This window comes from Penicillium verhagenii (genome assembly GCF_028828195.1).
Source record: "Penicillium verhagenii strain IBT 33310 chromosome Unknown utg000012l_segment0_segment0, whole genome shotgun sequence".
NCBI lineage: Eukaryota > Fungi > Ascomycota > Eurotiomycetes > Eurotiales > Aspergillaceae > Penicillium > Penicillium verhagenii.
This window is the reverse complement of record NW_026643176.1, coordinates 1,545,992-1,558,926: the sequence shown is the minus strand read 5'-3', so window position 1 is coordinate 1,558,926 and position 12,935 is coordinate 1,545,992. Positions and strand designations below refer to the sequence as shown.

The 12,935-nt window shown below is 45.7% G+C and overlaps 6 protein-coding genes across 6 annotated transcripts; 2 read left to right on the top strand and 4 right to left on the bottom strand.

Annotated features, from left to right (window-relative positions):
* Nucleotides 1–1,855, bottom strand: N7466_011233 (uncharacterized protein; the record flags this gene model as incomplete). The annotated part of the gene is made up of 2 exons (XM_057170622.1): nucleotides 1–1,779; nucleotides 1,841–1,855. The coding sequence occupies 2 exons, from the start codon at nucleotides 1,853–1,855 to the stop codon at nucleotides 1–3; spliced, it is 1,794 nt and encodes a 597-aa protein (XP_057016354.1).
* A 199-nt stretch (nucleotides 1,856–2,054) lies between these two features.
* N7466_011232 (uncharacterized protein) lies at nucleotides 2,055–3,206 on the top strand (the record flags this gene model as incomplete). The annotated part of the gene is made up of 1 exon (XM_057170621.1): nucleotides 2,055–3,206. One exon carries the CDS (start codon nucleotides 2,055–2,057, stop codon nucleotides 3,204–3,206), a length of 1,152 nt encoding a protein of 383 aa, XP_057016353.1.
* A 1,664-nt stretch (nucleotides 3,207–4,870) lies between these two features.
* N7466_011231 (uncharacterized protein) lies at nucleotides 4,871–5,656 on the bottom strand (the record flags this gene model as incomplete). Its single annotated transcript, XM_057170620.1, has 1 exon — nucleotides 4,871–5,656. The coding sequence occupies one exon, from the start codon at nucleotides 5,654–5,656 to the stop codon at nucleotides 4,871–4,873; it is 786 nt and encodes a 261-aa protein (XP_057016352.1).
* Nucleotides 5,657–8,022: 2,366 nt separating this feature from the next.
* Nucleotides 8,023–8,436, bottom strand: N7466_011230 (uncharacterized protein; the record flags this gene model as incomplete). Its single annotated transcript, XM_057170619.1, has 1 exon — nucleotides 8,023–8,436. The coding sequence occupies one exon, from the start codon at nucleotides 8,434–8,436 to the stop codon at nucleotides 8,023–8,025; it is 414 nt and encodes a 137-aa protein (XP_057016351.1).
* Nucleotides 8,437–8,656: 220 nt separating this feature from the next.
* N7466_011229 (uncharacterized protein) lies at nucleotides 8,657–9,202 on the top strand (the record flags this gene model as incomplete). The annotated part of the gene is made up of 2 exons (XM_057170618.1): nucleotides 8,657–8,700; nucleotides 8,779–9,202. The coding sequence occupies 2 exons, from the start codon at nucleotides 8,657–8,659 to the stop codon at nucleotides 9,200–9,202; spliced, it is 468 nt and encodes a 155-aa protein (XP_057016350.1).
* A 781-nt stretch (nucleotides 9,203–9,983) lies between these two features.
* On the bottom strand, nucleotides 9,984–12,364 carry N7466_011228 (uncharacterized protein; the record flags this gene model as incomplete). Its single annotated transcript, XM_057170617.1, has 2 exons — nucleotides 9,984–10,439; nucleotides 10,493–12,364. The coding sequence occupies 2 exons, from the start codon at nucleotides 12,362–12,364 to the stop codon at nucleotides 9,984–9,986; spliced, it is 2,328 nt and encodes a 775-aa protein (XP_057016349.1).
* Between the last annotated feature and the right edge of the window lie 571 nt (nucleotides 12,365–12,935).

The following is a 12,935-nucleotide window of genomic DNA, read 5'->3' as shown; positions in this document are numbered from 1 at the left end:
TTAGTAGAAACTGAATTCTCCCCGAACAGACTGGTCAGCACATATGTCCTCCTTTAACATGATAACAGCGAGGCGTCTGAAGTTTTGCGTTGGCAAGGTAGATAAATCCCTGGAAGGATAAATGTCTCCAAGAAGAAGATATATGAACTGCCATCCTAGAGTCTGAAGGCCCGCCAGCTGACCTAGTGACACAAGCGCCATTTTCCTCTGCGAGTGAATGAGTCGCAACACGAGGCAGGTCAATACTCGTGGCCCTCCATCGACATTCCATCGTGGACTCTTATTGACAATCATGCCATCACTGATTTGACACAACGCAGGGCCATCGAAGTAAGCGACGGCAGATTCACCCAAGAACCGTGAAACTAACTCGTCGACTCCCTTGTCCGAGACAAAGATAAGGGTATTGAGCTTCAAGTGGCCTAGCTGGTTGATCATTTGGAAGGGTCGCGTTGGAGTAAAGATTCGTTGACGTATCATGCCCATCGGGACCGAATCTTCGTCAGCAAGCCATGGGCGTATATTCGGTCGTATGTACCGGTGGCAGTGAAAAGCTTGCATCTCGGCTGGCAAGGTGTTGTGCAGTTCAATCAGGAACTTATCCATTAGATCGGAGGGATTCATTTTATAATCGACGGGCACATTGACTCCAATCGCGCCCATGATTCCATATACCCTATCATGCGGACGTTTGCAAGTCCGATGAGTCGAGGCCAAAAGCAACTCGTTGGCATTCATTGACTCCAGTCTGTGGAGATTTATTGTGTTCACAGCATCGATTGCTTCTAGCCACACCTTTACATCATTCTCATTAATACCGAGAGCCGTCGGTGGATTGAGAATATTTATGCGCCCTATTCCTCCGGCCTGTATCCATTCGGTATACTCTGTATGTGATTGCCTATTTTGAAGAGCTTCGGCGACATATCGCAGCGTCTTTACCAGATGCCTGACTGTTATTGGCTTTTGACTATACTGGTGTAGTATAGGTTCTCCACTCTTGTGGTAAAATATAGCATCTAGACGAAGGGCCGCCTCTTGGAGTGTCCAAAGTGATGTTGTCCAAGGTACAGCTTCAGCTAGTGCAACAATCAGAGCTGTTCGGCGTCGAGACTCGTCCAATTCCGACTGTGCGGTGCCCTCTCGCATGGAGTAAAAGCTCGGGAATTGCACTGTGGAAGGGTCAACGAATGTCGGCCCTTCAGGCACCCACGAACAAATTTCGGCCAAAATATCGCCACCTCCTGAGCATAACCAGACTGCGGCCCGAGAAGCGGATCGAAAAATAGCACTTTGGTTGCCAATTTCCTGGGCGTGTAATGGGTCTGAGTCGATTTGGGGTATGCAAAACACATCCACCCAAGCATGGTCCCCATTTGCAATGTTTTGAATCGCAAAATCAAGATCTTCCCGTGAAAAAAGGGTGTTGGAAGGCACATCCCAATACCCACCTTGAACAGGTGTGTCGAATTCCCGAGTGGGCTTCTTCCAGCGACCCCATGTGTAGGAGATCACGACATAATCTGGGCACTTTTGTGGTGTTTCAATACTCAGGCCGTCGGGTCCCAATAAGCGATGAGGAAAGACCCAGGGAGTTTGTTTATTCACTGCCGTCACTGACGCAGCCATCACTTCTTGTTCGTATTCCTCACGAAATGGAGTGGTGTAATCCGAATGTAGTCTGTGTGACATAAATTGGCCCTCATCATCGGAATAGGGCACGAACAATTTTTCAGGTGTTGCATTGTTGTTCGATCCATGCCAGTGGCTTGAGCCACGCTGATGAATTCTTAGTCAATCCTCAAAATATTTGAACTCTTGTCCGAGTACAAAGGCTTACCACATAAGCCGGCATCTTTGCGACGGAGACCGTGTAAGTCGACTTGACAGATCATTGATATTTCGATAAATGGATGCATTCAGCCCCTCTTTATGTTGAGAACATCAAAAGTCGCGTTCAGCCACGTGAGGGATCTGACCCCGCATTTAAACCACCATCAAAATCTTCAATCTCGGAAACATTATTTGTTCATGAATTTATCTTATCATTTATCATGATGAAAAAGGCTCTTTTGATCGCCATTGAATACCTACCATCTTCAGATAACGAGGAGAGACTTGACGAAGATGTGGAGGATCTTGACGAAGATTTGGAAGGTGGGGATCTGTTCATGGGATGTATAAATGATGTGCTTGGAATAGAATCTCACCTACTAGAGGCCTGTGGCTTTCAACAGGAAAACATTCAAAAGCTGATTTCCTATCCACCCACTCATGAAGAGTTCCAAGATGAAGCAAAACCCCCCACATATTCCAATCTGCTAGAGGCCTTTGACTTCATGCATAAGGAAGGAAATGAAAGCGACATTTTTTATTTTCACTTCTCAGGCCCTTCCTGTAAGATTTACCAAGAAGCGGTGGGGGGATATCCTAAGAGAGACAAAGGACTCCGAATACTGGATGACAGTGAACAGAAATCTTATATTTACGAGTCAGAGCTTGTCTTCATCTTCAAAAAGCTCGCGGAAAAGGGCATTGATTGTTGCGTGACTATCGACTCGTGCGATAACGGGGACATTGAAACCTCGCCCAATTTTCGTGGCTCGAGACTAAGCAACTGCCAGCTCGCTGGAATGCTAGATCATTTTAGTCTTGAGGGGAACTATCAGAATGCCCGGCTCCAAAACCAGGATTCGCCATTAAGCCATACAGTGCTGTCTTTGAAGTCCGGGCAGGGTCAGTCTGCAAAGTCCGTCTACGACGCCTCTTTGAAGAAACATTTTGGGTTTCTCACTGCTTTCCTTCTTTTAATAATAAAGAGAAGTACCACACCGTTGACTTGGGATGAAATTGTCTGGGAAATAGGGTTGGAGACAGGTGATAGAAACCCGACTGTGAGGAGCTCTGGATCAACAGATCGGCTTTTTCTCTGTGGCCAAAAGGAGCAGATGACATACTCGCTGCTGCGGTTCTCAGGGACTCTCGATGTACTTGGCAAGAAGCCGACAAAGCTCATCATCGAGGGAGGGGAAGTTCATGGGCTCTTTATAGGAGCAATGGGATGTTTTACTCCATTGAGGAGGGAAGTGCGAGAAAAGGGAATCAGTGGAAGCACTACATTGTTTTTCAAAATTGTCAATGTGAACCAGCTTTTTAGCCACGCGGAGCTCAATGACGCATCGGTCACTATTGAAATGGGTAAGTAGACAGAAAGTCGCTGGATGTCAACCCCCATAGACTAATATTGCGCACAGAAACCCGAGCAGACATGCCCATCTCAGTAGAGGGAGTTGCTAAAATACATACACAGTGCATTTGGGGATTTTCAAAGTTGGACCTTGATGAACACGCTCAAATTTACCGATCAAGAGTGGCAATTCAAAGCCCGCCCTCGGTGATCGATGATCATCTCAACATATACACAGTGGGAGGGTACACCAGAAAGTATAAAAATATCGATCACAAACAGAGCGGTATTATTCCAACTATGAAGCCTGGCGGGTGTCTTCATATACTTTCAGGGGACTGTATATCAATACTATTCAGCCATATGTGGCCCGAGCCACTGTACCTTCATCTCGTCCACTTCGACAGTGCATTCGGAATTACCCAGATTCATCCCAAACAAAACGGTCAGCGCCTGAGCAGTCTGATGAATTTGAACAGACTGGATGATCACTTAAACTTTGACATTGGTCTTTCATTACCAGACCAAATTATGAGAGATGGAGGCCCGTCAGCAACCACGGAACTTGTTAAAGTCTTTGTGACGAACAGGAAGACATCCTTTCACTCGCTTGCGTTGAGATCCATTAGAGAAAATAATTTCTTGAATGCGAACTCCGATCCCCTAGCGTCGGTCCAGATTCAAGGAAGTGATAGCGATTCTTTTAGTGCAGCGTGCACGAACCATTTCAAAGCGAAGACCGTGACTTCCTACATGCCCGAAGTGGAAAATGACAGAGATATTTGGTACTGTTTTGATTTGAAGTTTGTGATTCATAAAACTGCGGCATCACTTGCTCTTGTCTGATTGAGGATGGAAGCGCGGAATAAAACAATTGATTTACTGTCTAAGGAAATCTGGAGAATAGAAGTTTTCTATCTTGAGTCAAATCAAGTCAATCAATCAAGTCAAGTCAAGCCCTCTACTACGCGCGAACCTGTGTTTTTTTGCAGCACCTGATTGGCTGAGAGGCCCAAAGTGGGTCCAAACATGCCACAGCTGGGTCTCTGATTGACTTTAGATTCAATCGCCGCGCGCACGCGCGGCGACAACACTTGTTATTATAAGTTACAGCCTTGGATGTGTAGGCAGATCTGCTAAAACAGGACAAATAACGTGTTCATCAAAAGAGTCCTGATTTCAAAGTTTGATTTTCACATTTATCTTGGTCTGTTCCTCACTCCTATAGGTGGGAAGCTGATTGTTACACTCAAGTGCTAGATCATAGACGGTTTGCACATTAGGCACTACATGCAAGGGACCGAATATGTATGACACGTATTACAAGCTTGAGTTATTAATCGAGCACTTGAGAATCAATCAGCACGATATTAGTGAGATATCTAGCACTTGAGTAGGTATTATCCAAGTGGTGGGAAAGGCCACGACTCATTACTCCTACATAAGCTACAAGACTCGATCCACAGTGCACATGGCAACTAGCGTACCCAAGTACATACTCCATGTGTTGCACATATATGTCTCTATACATGTATTAAGCAATAAAATCAAGGCTTGGTTATAGTTATATACACAGCACAGTTTGAGAACAACATGCGGTTCCGGTGATGGCCATCTTAGATATCCACAGTGATGCAGCACTCAAGTGCTTCCAGCAAGGCGATAGAGCTTTCTATTACATGGCTATCCACCGTAAAGCCAAAAGAATTGCATCGAGCTGTCGTCGGGTGTGTTGAGGTTTGTGTTCGTAACGAAGACATCGACGTCGTACGGCGGGTCTTCAAGTGGAATTCCGGCCGCAACATCCAAGAGGATCGCCGCCATTGCAATAGGATGGAAGCTAAAATCGGTTGAGTGCCACTGTGTGCTCGCGTATAATGATCCATCCGCTGCGAAATCATTTACCTGTCCATACAACAATTGAGGGTTGTATCTCAGGAAGACGGCAACAGCAAGTCTGGTAACCATTAACGGGGTCACAGGTGGAAATATAGAAGACATTCCCCGATATCTCCAATAGACTCCGCAAACCCGATAAACCGTATTTCCAAAAATGTAGATCATACCATTGGCATTGGATTCCGTCAACGGAACCCCTCTTGGTGCAAGAATGGCGGATCTCGGCTTTGCGACATCCCGCTTTTCATTGGAAACCTTTGAAACACGGTAGTGGGTGGCTGCCTGCTCTAGGCTTTTACAGCGCCAGCTGACAACACTGTTTGTGTCTATGACTGATGTAGACTCGGAGGTTGGTGCGCAGTTGGAATATGGCGAAAACACGATCTCGAGCTCGACGTCGACATTGTCCATGAACGTCATCGTGTCGAACGTGTAACTAGATATTCTAGTTGGGAGCTTGAAGCACCCTAGCTCCTGGCTGCTTACCACTAGCTGTGAGGAAGCAGCATTGGTAGGACACACACCACCCTGACCAGTGTCTGGGGAGTTGTAGAGGGATATATAAGCCATTGAGGCATGACTGGTTGTAATGAAGGCTCCCATGAGCACTAGATATGCTTTGCATGATTTGAAGAACATGGTTTCGTGCTCCCAACGCTGGTATCGAGTGCTTGTTGATGGTTTGGGTTCAAATCTTCCCTGCGTATGCTAGGTATTGATGATATGATTGAAGTTTTCATACGCAGTGTCTGACACAGAATATTTAACAAGCTGGCTTCTTAAGACCTCGCTAGGGCAGCTCCGTGTAATAATAATTGTAGCTTAATCGGAACTCGTAAGGCTGACCGCTAATGGTGACGCCTTTCAGCTGAGAGGTGGCCTTAACAAGCCACAATCACTCTATACGAGCTCCAGAATGTAAGTTGTATCTGTTGTGGTCTGGTAGCTGAAACTGCTAACCGAGATAAAAGCTCACGAAGTGGAGATTAAGGGCACAGCCACCGCCTATTTTTTTTTTTATTGTTTAGGGGTTTCTTGGAAAAGTAGTAAGCCCGGCGGTATTAGGTGAGATCAGATTTTAGACTTGAGGACATTATGCTTTGATAGCTCATCTTGCTTATTTTAGGTTATTTATAGATCGCCCCACGCACATCTTAATTATCCTAAGCGAATCCCAAAAGTGTTCCTGGATGATTATATCAATAGTGCATATTGAATTTCATGCTAATATTTATAGATAAATAGTGCGCATATTATTATGGCTTGAATCATTTACCACCGGTGTAACCAGGCCTCAACCACTGTTCAAAGTGTATGTATGCCAACCATATGCCATAATTTCTTGATATTACACAGAATCCCCGGTAACAATTACAGATTAAAATCCTCAGTGTTACTTTGCTCCTCCGTCATGCTCTTGCCAACCTCGGTTCTTTCGATAGTTCTACTCCTTCAGTTCGCCTATCTTGCCAAAGCAAATGGAGAGATAGCAGTTGAAGTCAACTTCTACAACAACGACTGTTCTTCCTGGGTCGATACGAAAGTCTTATACTATGACATCGAACCACATGTCATGCTCGAAAGAAAAGAAAACTGCCATACCCTCACCGTACCTGCCAAGTCTACACATTTGAACGTTGCGCGTTGCCAGTACTCAAATGGAGAACAGTCGGTCAGACCCTATGACTGCGCGTGTTTCTTTTTCGCGGAATATGGGTGCAAGGGTACCACTGCTATCATAGCGTCCAACGAGGACACATGGCAATGTCTGACTGGTATATCTCAATATAAAAGCTGGTTTTGCGTTGCACCAGATGGTTAAGAGGTCTGGACTAGACGCGTGTCCCAGCCTTTCTTTCCGACCGTTACCAGAAAATGACCCAATGTGGCCAATGCAGAGTCAACGACATCTCCCATGCGGGTGATACGGTAGAGACCCGGGGGTGCTTTGATTGCAATGGTTTTGGACGGGACTGGTGCATCTGGCTCTTGTCGAGGAAATAAATGGGGTCTAGGAAATGAATGGGGCACCGGTGCGGTTCTTGCGCTTGAACCGAGGATTATATCACAAGCTTTGTCCAGATCCTCCTTTGTGTATCCTAGTTCTTTTATCGTCGATAAGAAAGTAATAAACGAGCACTAGCGAATTGGGCATCATTCTCTTGTCTCCTAGAGCAGCTCTCGCCAAGAGCAGTGGATCTGCGAGAAGATGATCGGTAAGATTTGGGTACTTCTGAATTTGAATTGAGAGATGTTGAATTTTATCGACCCCGGCACTTGATCGGCGATGGAAATTTCAAATAACTATTAGGGGGATACGTATGAGAATAATGAGATGATGGTATTTCGCCGGGCGGATTTGCTCTTTTCCCGATTTCCCGGGCTGCCTGAATACGCACGTGGAATACTTCCGGGATGTAGAGCGCAGTGATGTTATTCACCAAGTGCTTTGAAATGTGACCGTATTTTGCATGAATAGAACAAGCCACCTTCAGCAAGGACCCTTGAGCTGATGGCTGAGTCAACTGTGGGGCGAGATGGATTTTAGCGCAGTAGCACATTAGTTAGCGGCCGGAATAGCCGACGTGATGCGGCGGCCGATAACCGCCACCCCAATGACACATTCCAATTTCAACTTTCCGACCGGCGGAAAGTTATGTAAATCACGAGTAATTCCACCATTACATGCATGTGCAGCGCTGCATTATGCAGGTCTATTTAATTTTACTTGCTATCAATATTAGGTAGGAATTAGTTTACATATGCTGGAGTTGGCGGTAGGATCTTGACAGAACGAACTATTCATAGGAGGAATTGATATATATTCAAGCACGGGGAAGAAGACGGTATGGACGAAATTGATCTCTCCTCAACATTTGAAGTCATCATTGAAATCAATGAGCCAAAAACCTTTTCCCAAAACAAATCAAGACTTTCTAGTAAAGAAGATGACGTACAAAAAGTAAAGTCTTCTCCCAGTGAGCACCCATCCACTCAATATGCTCATAGGTTTTAGTCTTATCAGACTCGAAATTATGCATCTCACTCACTCCATCTGGCCCAAAGCGCATAAATCTTTCAGCCTCACCAAGGGATTCCCAAGGTTCCTTTCCGTTTGCAAAGGCTGTAAAGGTGGAAGCGGCTTCTAGAGAGGCAACCCTTGTTGGCTCAGGAGAATCATCAAGTTGATTGAGGTAGATGAGCAAAGCACACAGACCGTGATAGGAGAGCCCATGAGTTGCTCCAGGGAATGGAGAAACCTCCTCAAAATGATAGAGATAGATATTCTGCCCCTTGGAAGGCGTCTCAATTGCAGCACGGGCGATCCCAAGGTTGGGATATTGGAACATTGCTGCACTGAAGAAGAGACGTACTGCATCGCGATATTCCTCGAATGTCTGGTCTTTGATGAATCCAAATTTGGAGCGGAACTACTCGACCTCGTCATTCGTGAAAGATCCAGCAAGTAGCTCTGCAAATTTGCTTTGCGAAATCTGTTCTGGCAAATGGTCCAGGACGAGTGCTTCAATATTGGTAGCTGTGTTGTTGAACATCCCACCATCCATCATTATGGGCGTGGCAATGATCATCATCAGCTTCACTACCTCCGCCAAGTGAGTGGAGGGCAAACGGATCTTTTTCATCTTTTTCTGCTACATTCCAGGCATTATTTCGACTGCGATGCTCTTTAGCCTTCCCTTCAATACCAAGCATGCCCACCTTGGCGCCGTCTTCATCATTCCTTTTGTGGCCGTGGCGGCAGGGATTATGTACTCGTTGCTTGCCAGTAACGTGGCAGGCTATTCAAAAAAGGTCTTTACTGGTGCTCTTTTCTTCGGATCCAACTGCGTGTCCAACATCATCTCTCCTCAGGTCTTCTTGACTCGTGAAGCACCGCACTATCATACTGGCATTACTACATGCTTGGCTGCATTTTCGATCAACATCATGGTGTTTTCGTTGCTATACTTCCTTTACTCTCGAGAAAATAAAGCCAGAGACAAATATTTTGAGGGTGTGACCATGGAAGAGGAGAATCTCACCAACGCGTTTTCTGACCTGACAGACCGAGAGAATAAGATGCTGAGGTACAAGTATAAGCAACGATGGTCATAACTGATCATATCATGAACTTTTGAACAACCACCCATCACGACTCAGTCAAGGTGCTGGCAGTCACAACGTTTTATCGACTTGAATGGATTGCTCTAGAAGGAAAATTTCCTTTTCATTGTTTGTAAAATCAACAACTTTGAGCAAATTGAATGCCAGTCTTAGCAAATTACAATATAGTTTATCGACTTTACATCAAAAAAAAAAAAAAAAAAAAAAAACTCCATACTCTAGAAATTCTCGAGTGCTTTTGATCCGTCAACTTCTTTGGATCATCAACATCCCTAATTCGTGCACACGAACTACGGAGTTGGGATTGGCCAGGATCATCTCGTTTACATTCAAATGTTCCTATCGTCCAATGATTTACCGACAGAAGTCCTAAAGAAGTGTCTTTGCGACTCATTGACCGAACTCTTCGATGTCGTTTCAGTGATTAGAGCACCGGTAGATAAATTTCTTCTTCAACCATCATCTATAGTCCAGGACTCAGGTATAGAAGCAACGAGCAGCCTTATATACAAGCTCAGGACCAGATGTGAAAGGCAACGGCGTTCATTTACAGGGCTACGAAGTCGCAAGCCAGATATAGCAGATCAAAACCATCGTCTCATTCAAACTTCATGTATGAACATATCCTACAAATTTGCATATCATCCGAAGAGCCCTCTGCTCTGCGTATTTGAAACCCCAAGACCCATGTCAACGCTTTGTCCGGAGTGCGTGAAGAGAGAACCAGTAGGCAGGGGAATGTTTGCACACCCGATATTTCGATACCAGGGTTCTAACTTGAGTTCCCGTTTGGGGTAGCCCTACCTGGTGATGCGAAAAATCCTGCTCCATTCGTGGCTGACCCATCTGTCTTGTTTGCGTTTCCAAAAAGATTTCCACCGGACCAACCCGTAAAATTGGAAGCGTGGGCGTGGGCAAAGGGATTTTGACCGTGGTTTTCGGCGGTCCATTTTGGAAGTTCGGATTGAGCGGGCAAAGGTTTAGTAGTGGGCATTCTTTGTATCTTGCAATGATTGAGAACATTCAAACTGTTTTGCAGCTTGTCCTGTTCTCGGATCAGACGGTCACGCTCCTCCGTGATGAAGGGTGCTTCCGCAGCCAAGTCTTTGACTTGTTTGTCTTCCATGTTGTTGATCGTCTGGCTTGTAAAAATCCCACCCAAGGGGCAAAGAAGACAGTTTTCAATGCCCAATGTCGCAATATTATCAATGAATGTTATAATCGCAGTCTATAACAAGTTAGTCTCCTTGGCTTCAGAATTTACAGCCATCATTCGCTTACATCGTAGTATGCTTGCATCTGGTCGATAATCTCAGCCGCGGCGAATTGATCCTCAGTTATGCCCAAGTTGCTAACAGCTGCCCTAACATCTTTCATTGCATATGATCCATCCTTTGCTGAGACTTTTTGTTCCAGAACTTTCTCAAATGCCTTGGCCTGTCGATCAGCTCGGGACTTGTGAATTCGCCGGAAGAAGCTCTTTCCAAGAGGAAGAGGATGTCCTCGTTTATTGTAGGCTGTCAATTCATCAAGCTTTGAAAGCAGGCCTTCTTTCATTCTTTGAAGTTCCGGGGCAAGTATAGCGCCCATCAATTGCTGGTACGTATGTTCGTCGGTGAGGTGTTGCAAGACCAAATTGACAAACTTATCCACTGCCTCCCACGTCTTCACCATGTGAAATCGCGCAATTTCTTCCCAAGGCCGCGATTGATCTCGAAAAAGACTGCCCACCAAAAGCTGATTGGCACTTCCTGGTAGTTCAATTCCCCGATTTTGACGAGCTTGCCGATCTACCTCTTTCTCAACGTCTTGACGGGTTTTTTTCGGCGGTATTCTGATTTGGGCGTAAGGATTGGACGAGAAGAGAGAGATGTTGCCTTCATTGACCCCGAGAATACTTATCTTGCAACCGTTTAACTCCATGGCTTCCGCAAAATATTCATTCATTTGACGAATGGTAGCACGAAGACGGCGAGTCTCCTGATTAGCGGAAAAATTGAAGTTGTTGAGCTCGCCAAAGAATTCATCCGTATACATTCCATTCAGAGCCTGATTGGTGATACGCTCGAAGTTGCTGCTCAGGGCAAGCAGATATCCCTTCTGCTGTTGAAGGGTTGATCGAGGAGCACCCATCTTTGAGAGCCTTGTCTGTCGGTCGAGCAACTTTTTTTCAATGTCTTCGATCAGTTCTGGCAGGCTATGACGGATATGTTTTAACAGAATGCCGCTGAGTCGACGCCTCAAGCTATCAATTCCAACACAGTCTCTTGCCACTGTGCTCCATCGTCCTTGGTTGAAGAATTTCTTTTCATTTTTGTCTCTATCTTCATTGGAGGCCTCTTGAGTTGTAAAAGTTCGGTTCAGCAACGTATGCCATCCGAGTCGCAGCCTTATTTTTTCATTTTTCGCAATCTGGAGCCAGACATCTTCCTCCTCGGAATGTTCTTCCAGCTTATCAGGATGCGTGATGATGCCGACAGTTCTGTCGCGGGAAGGGTCAAATTTGGCCGCAATATCGAGAACCTCTTGAAGGTGATAGTCAGCCTTGGCTGACACGGTGGCCAAGATAATACTGCGGGGGCTTTTCATGTACTGTTCTGTGAGCGCACGTGCGATAGCAATCCCTTCCGCTCCTTGGTCGGCACTTTTGGAGTAATAAAGGCCAGGGAGATCCACAAGCGTGAGCTCCGGTTTATCGGGACCAGATATCTCAATCTTGAGAACGTCGTCGCTGACCCCTTTCTCGCTCTGAATACCCATGCAGTCTTTGGCTTGCTCGATCAACGCTGGCAATTGGTCGATGTTGGTAAAAGCCTCTGGAGCGAACTCTCGAACTTTTTGTCGGTCAACCTCACTCTTTCGCGAAGGTCCAGGCTCAATGGAAACCTTGAATCGAGTTACTGGATGGCGTCGCAGGCTGACCTCGGTGGCGAATCGGGTACAGATGTTGCTTTTGACTGGAAAGCGTACACGGGATATAGCTTCAAGAACAGAACTCTTTCCACTAGATTGGTTACCACAAACGATCAGCTGTGGCAGGTCAACAAGACCGCTGATACCAATATTGCGTAACTCATCAATCTTATCGAGAAGCCAGCCTTGTTCGACTTGAAGCTGGCTCAAGGCCTCTCCATCTGTATTTGAATCAGACATGATGGTGTCAACTGAAGATTTTTGCTGCGATAATAAGAGTTTCCGGGGCGAAGCTGATCCTAATATAGACTCGGTCAAATCTTTCCCCTTTCCCCCTGGTTTCACGTGGCACTTACTCGGAGAGTGCGGCTGAGCATTCATTTCACTAGGCGCAGTCCTTGCGTCATGACCTAACCGACCTTGGAATGCACCTTATCGGCAATTCCTCGTTCTAAATTTTTGTATAGACCTCATTTATTCCATCATGAATGCAGCCTTCTTCCATTTCAATGTGAAATGTTCAGCCTCATCTAATTTTGTTAAGTCAGCAACTTTCTGACGACGTCTATTATTCATTGAAATCACTATATGCGTTCATTGTGCTGATGTATGTAGTAGAAGTGAAGACATTGGGGAGGGGTGGTGGGTCAGGTAGCCGAGCCGGCCCGTTTCCGTTACCCTTACGCGTACCTCATCAACTAGGCAACCGTGGGGGCCGAATGTTCTTAGTGTGCGCTAGGACAGGTCACAGAATAAAGGAGGAAAGGGAAGGAAAAGGTAACTGTTGTGTGGGGGCGTTTTTTTTTTTTTC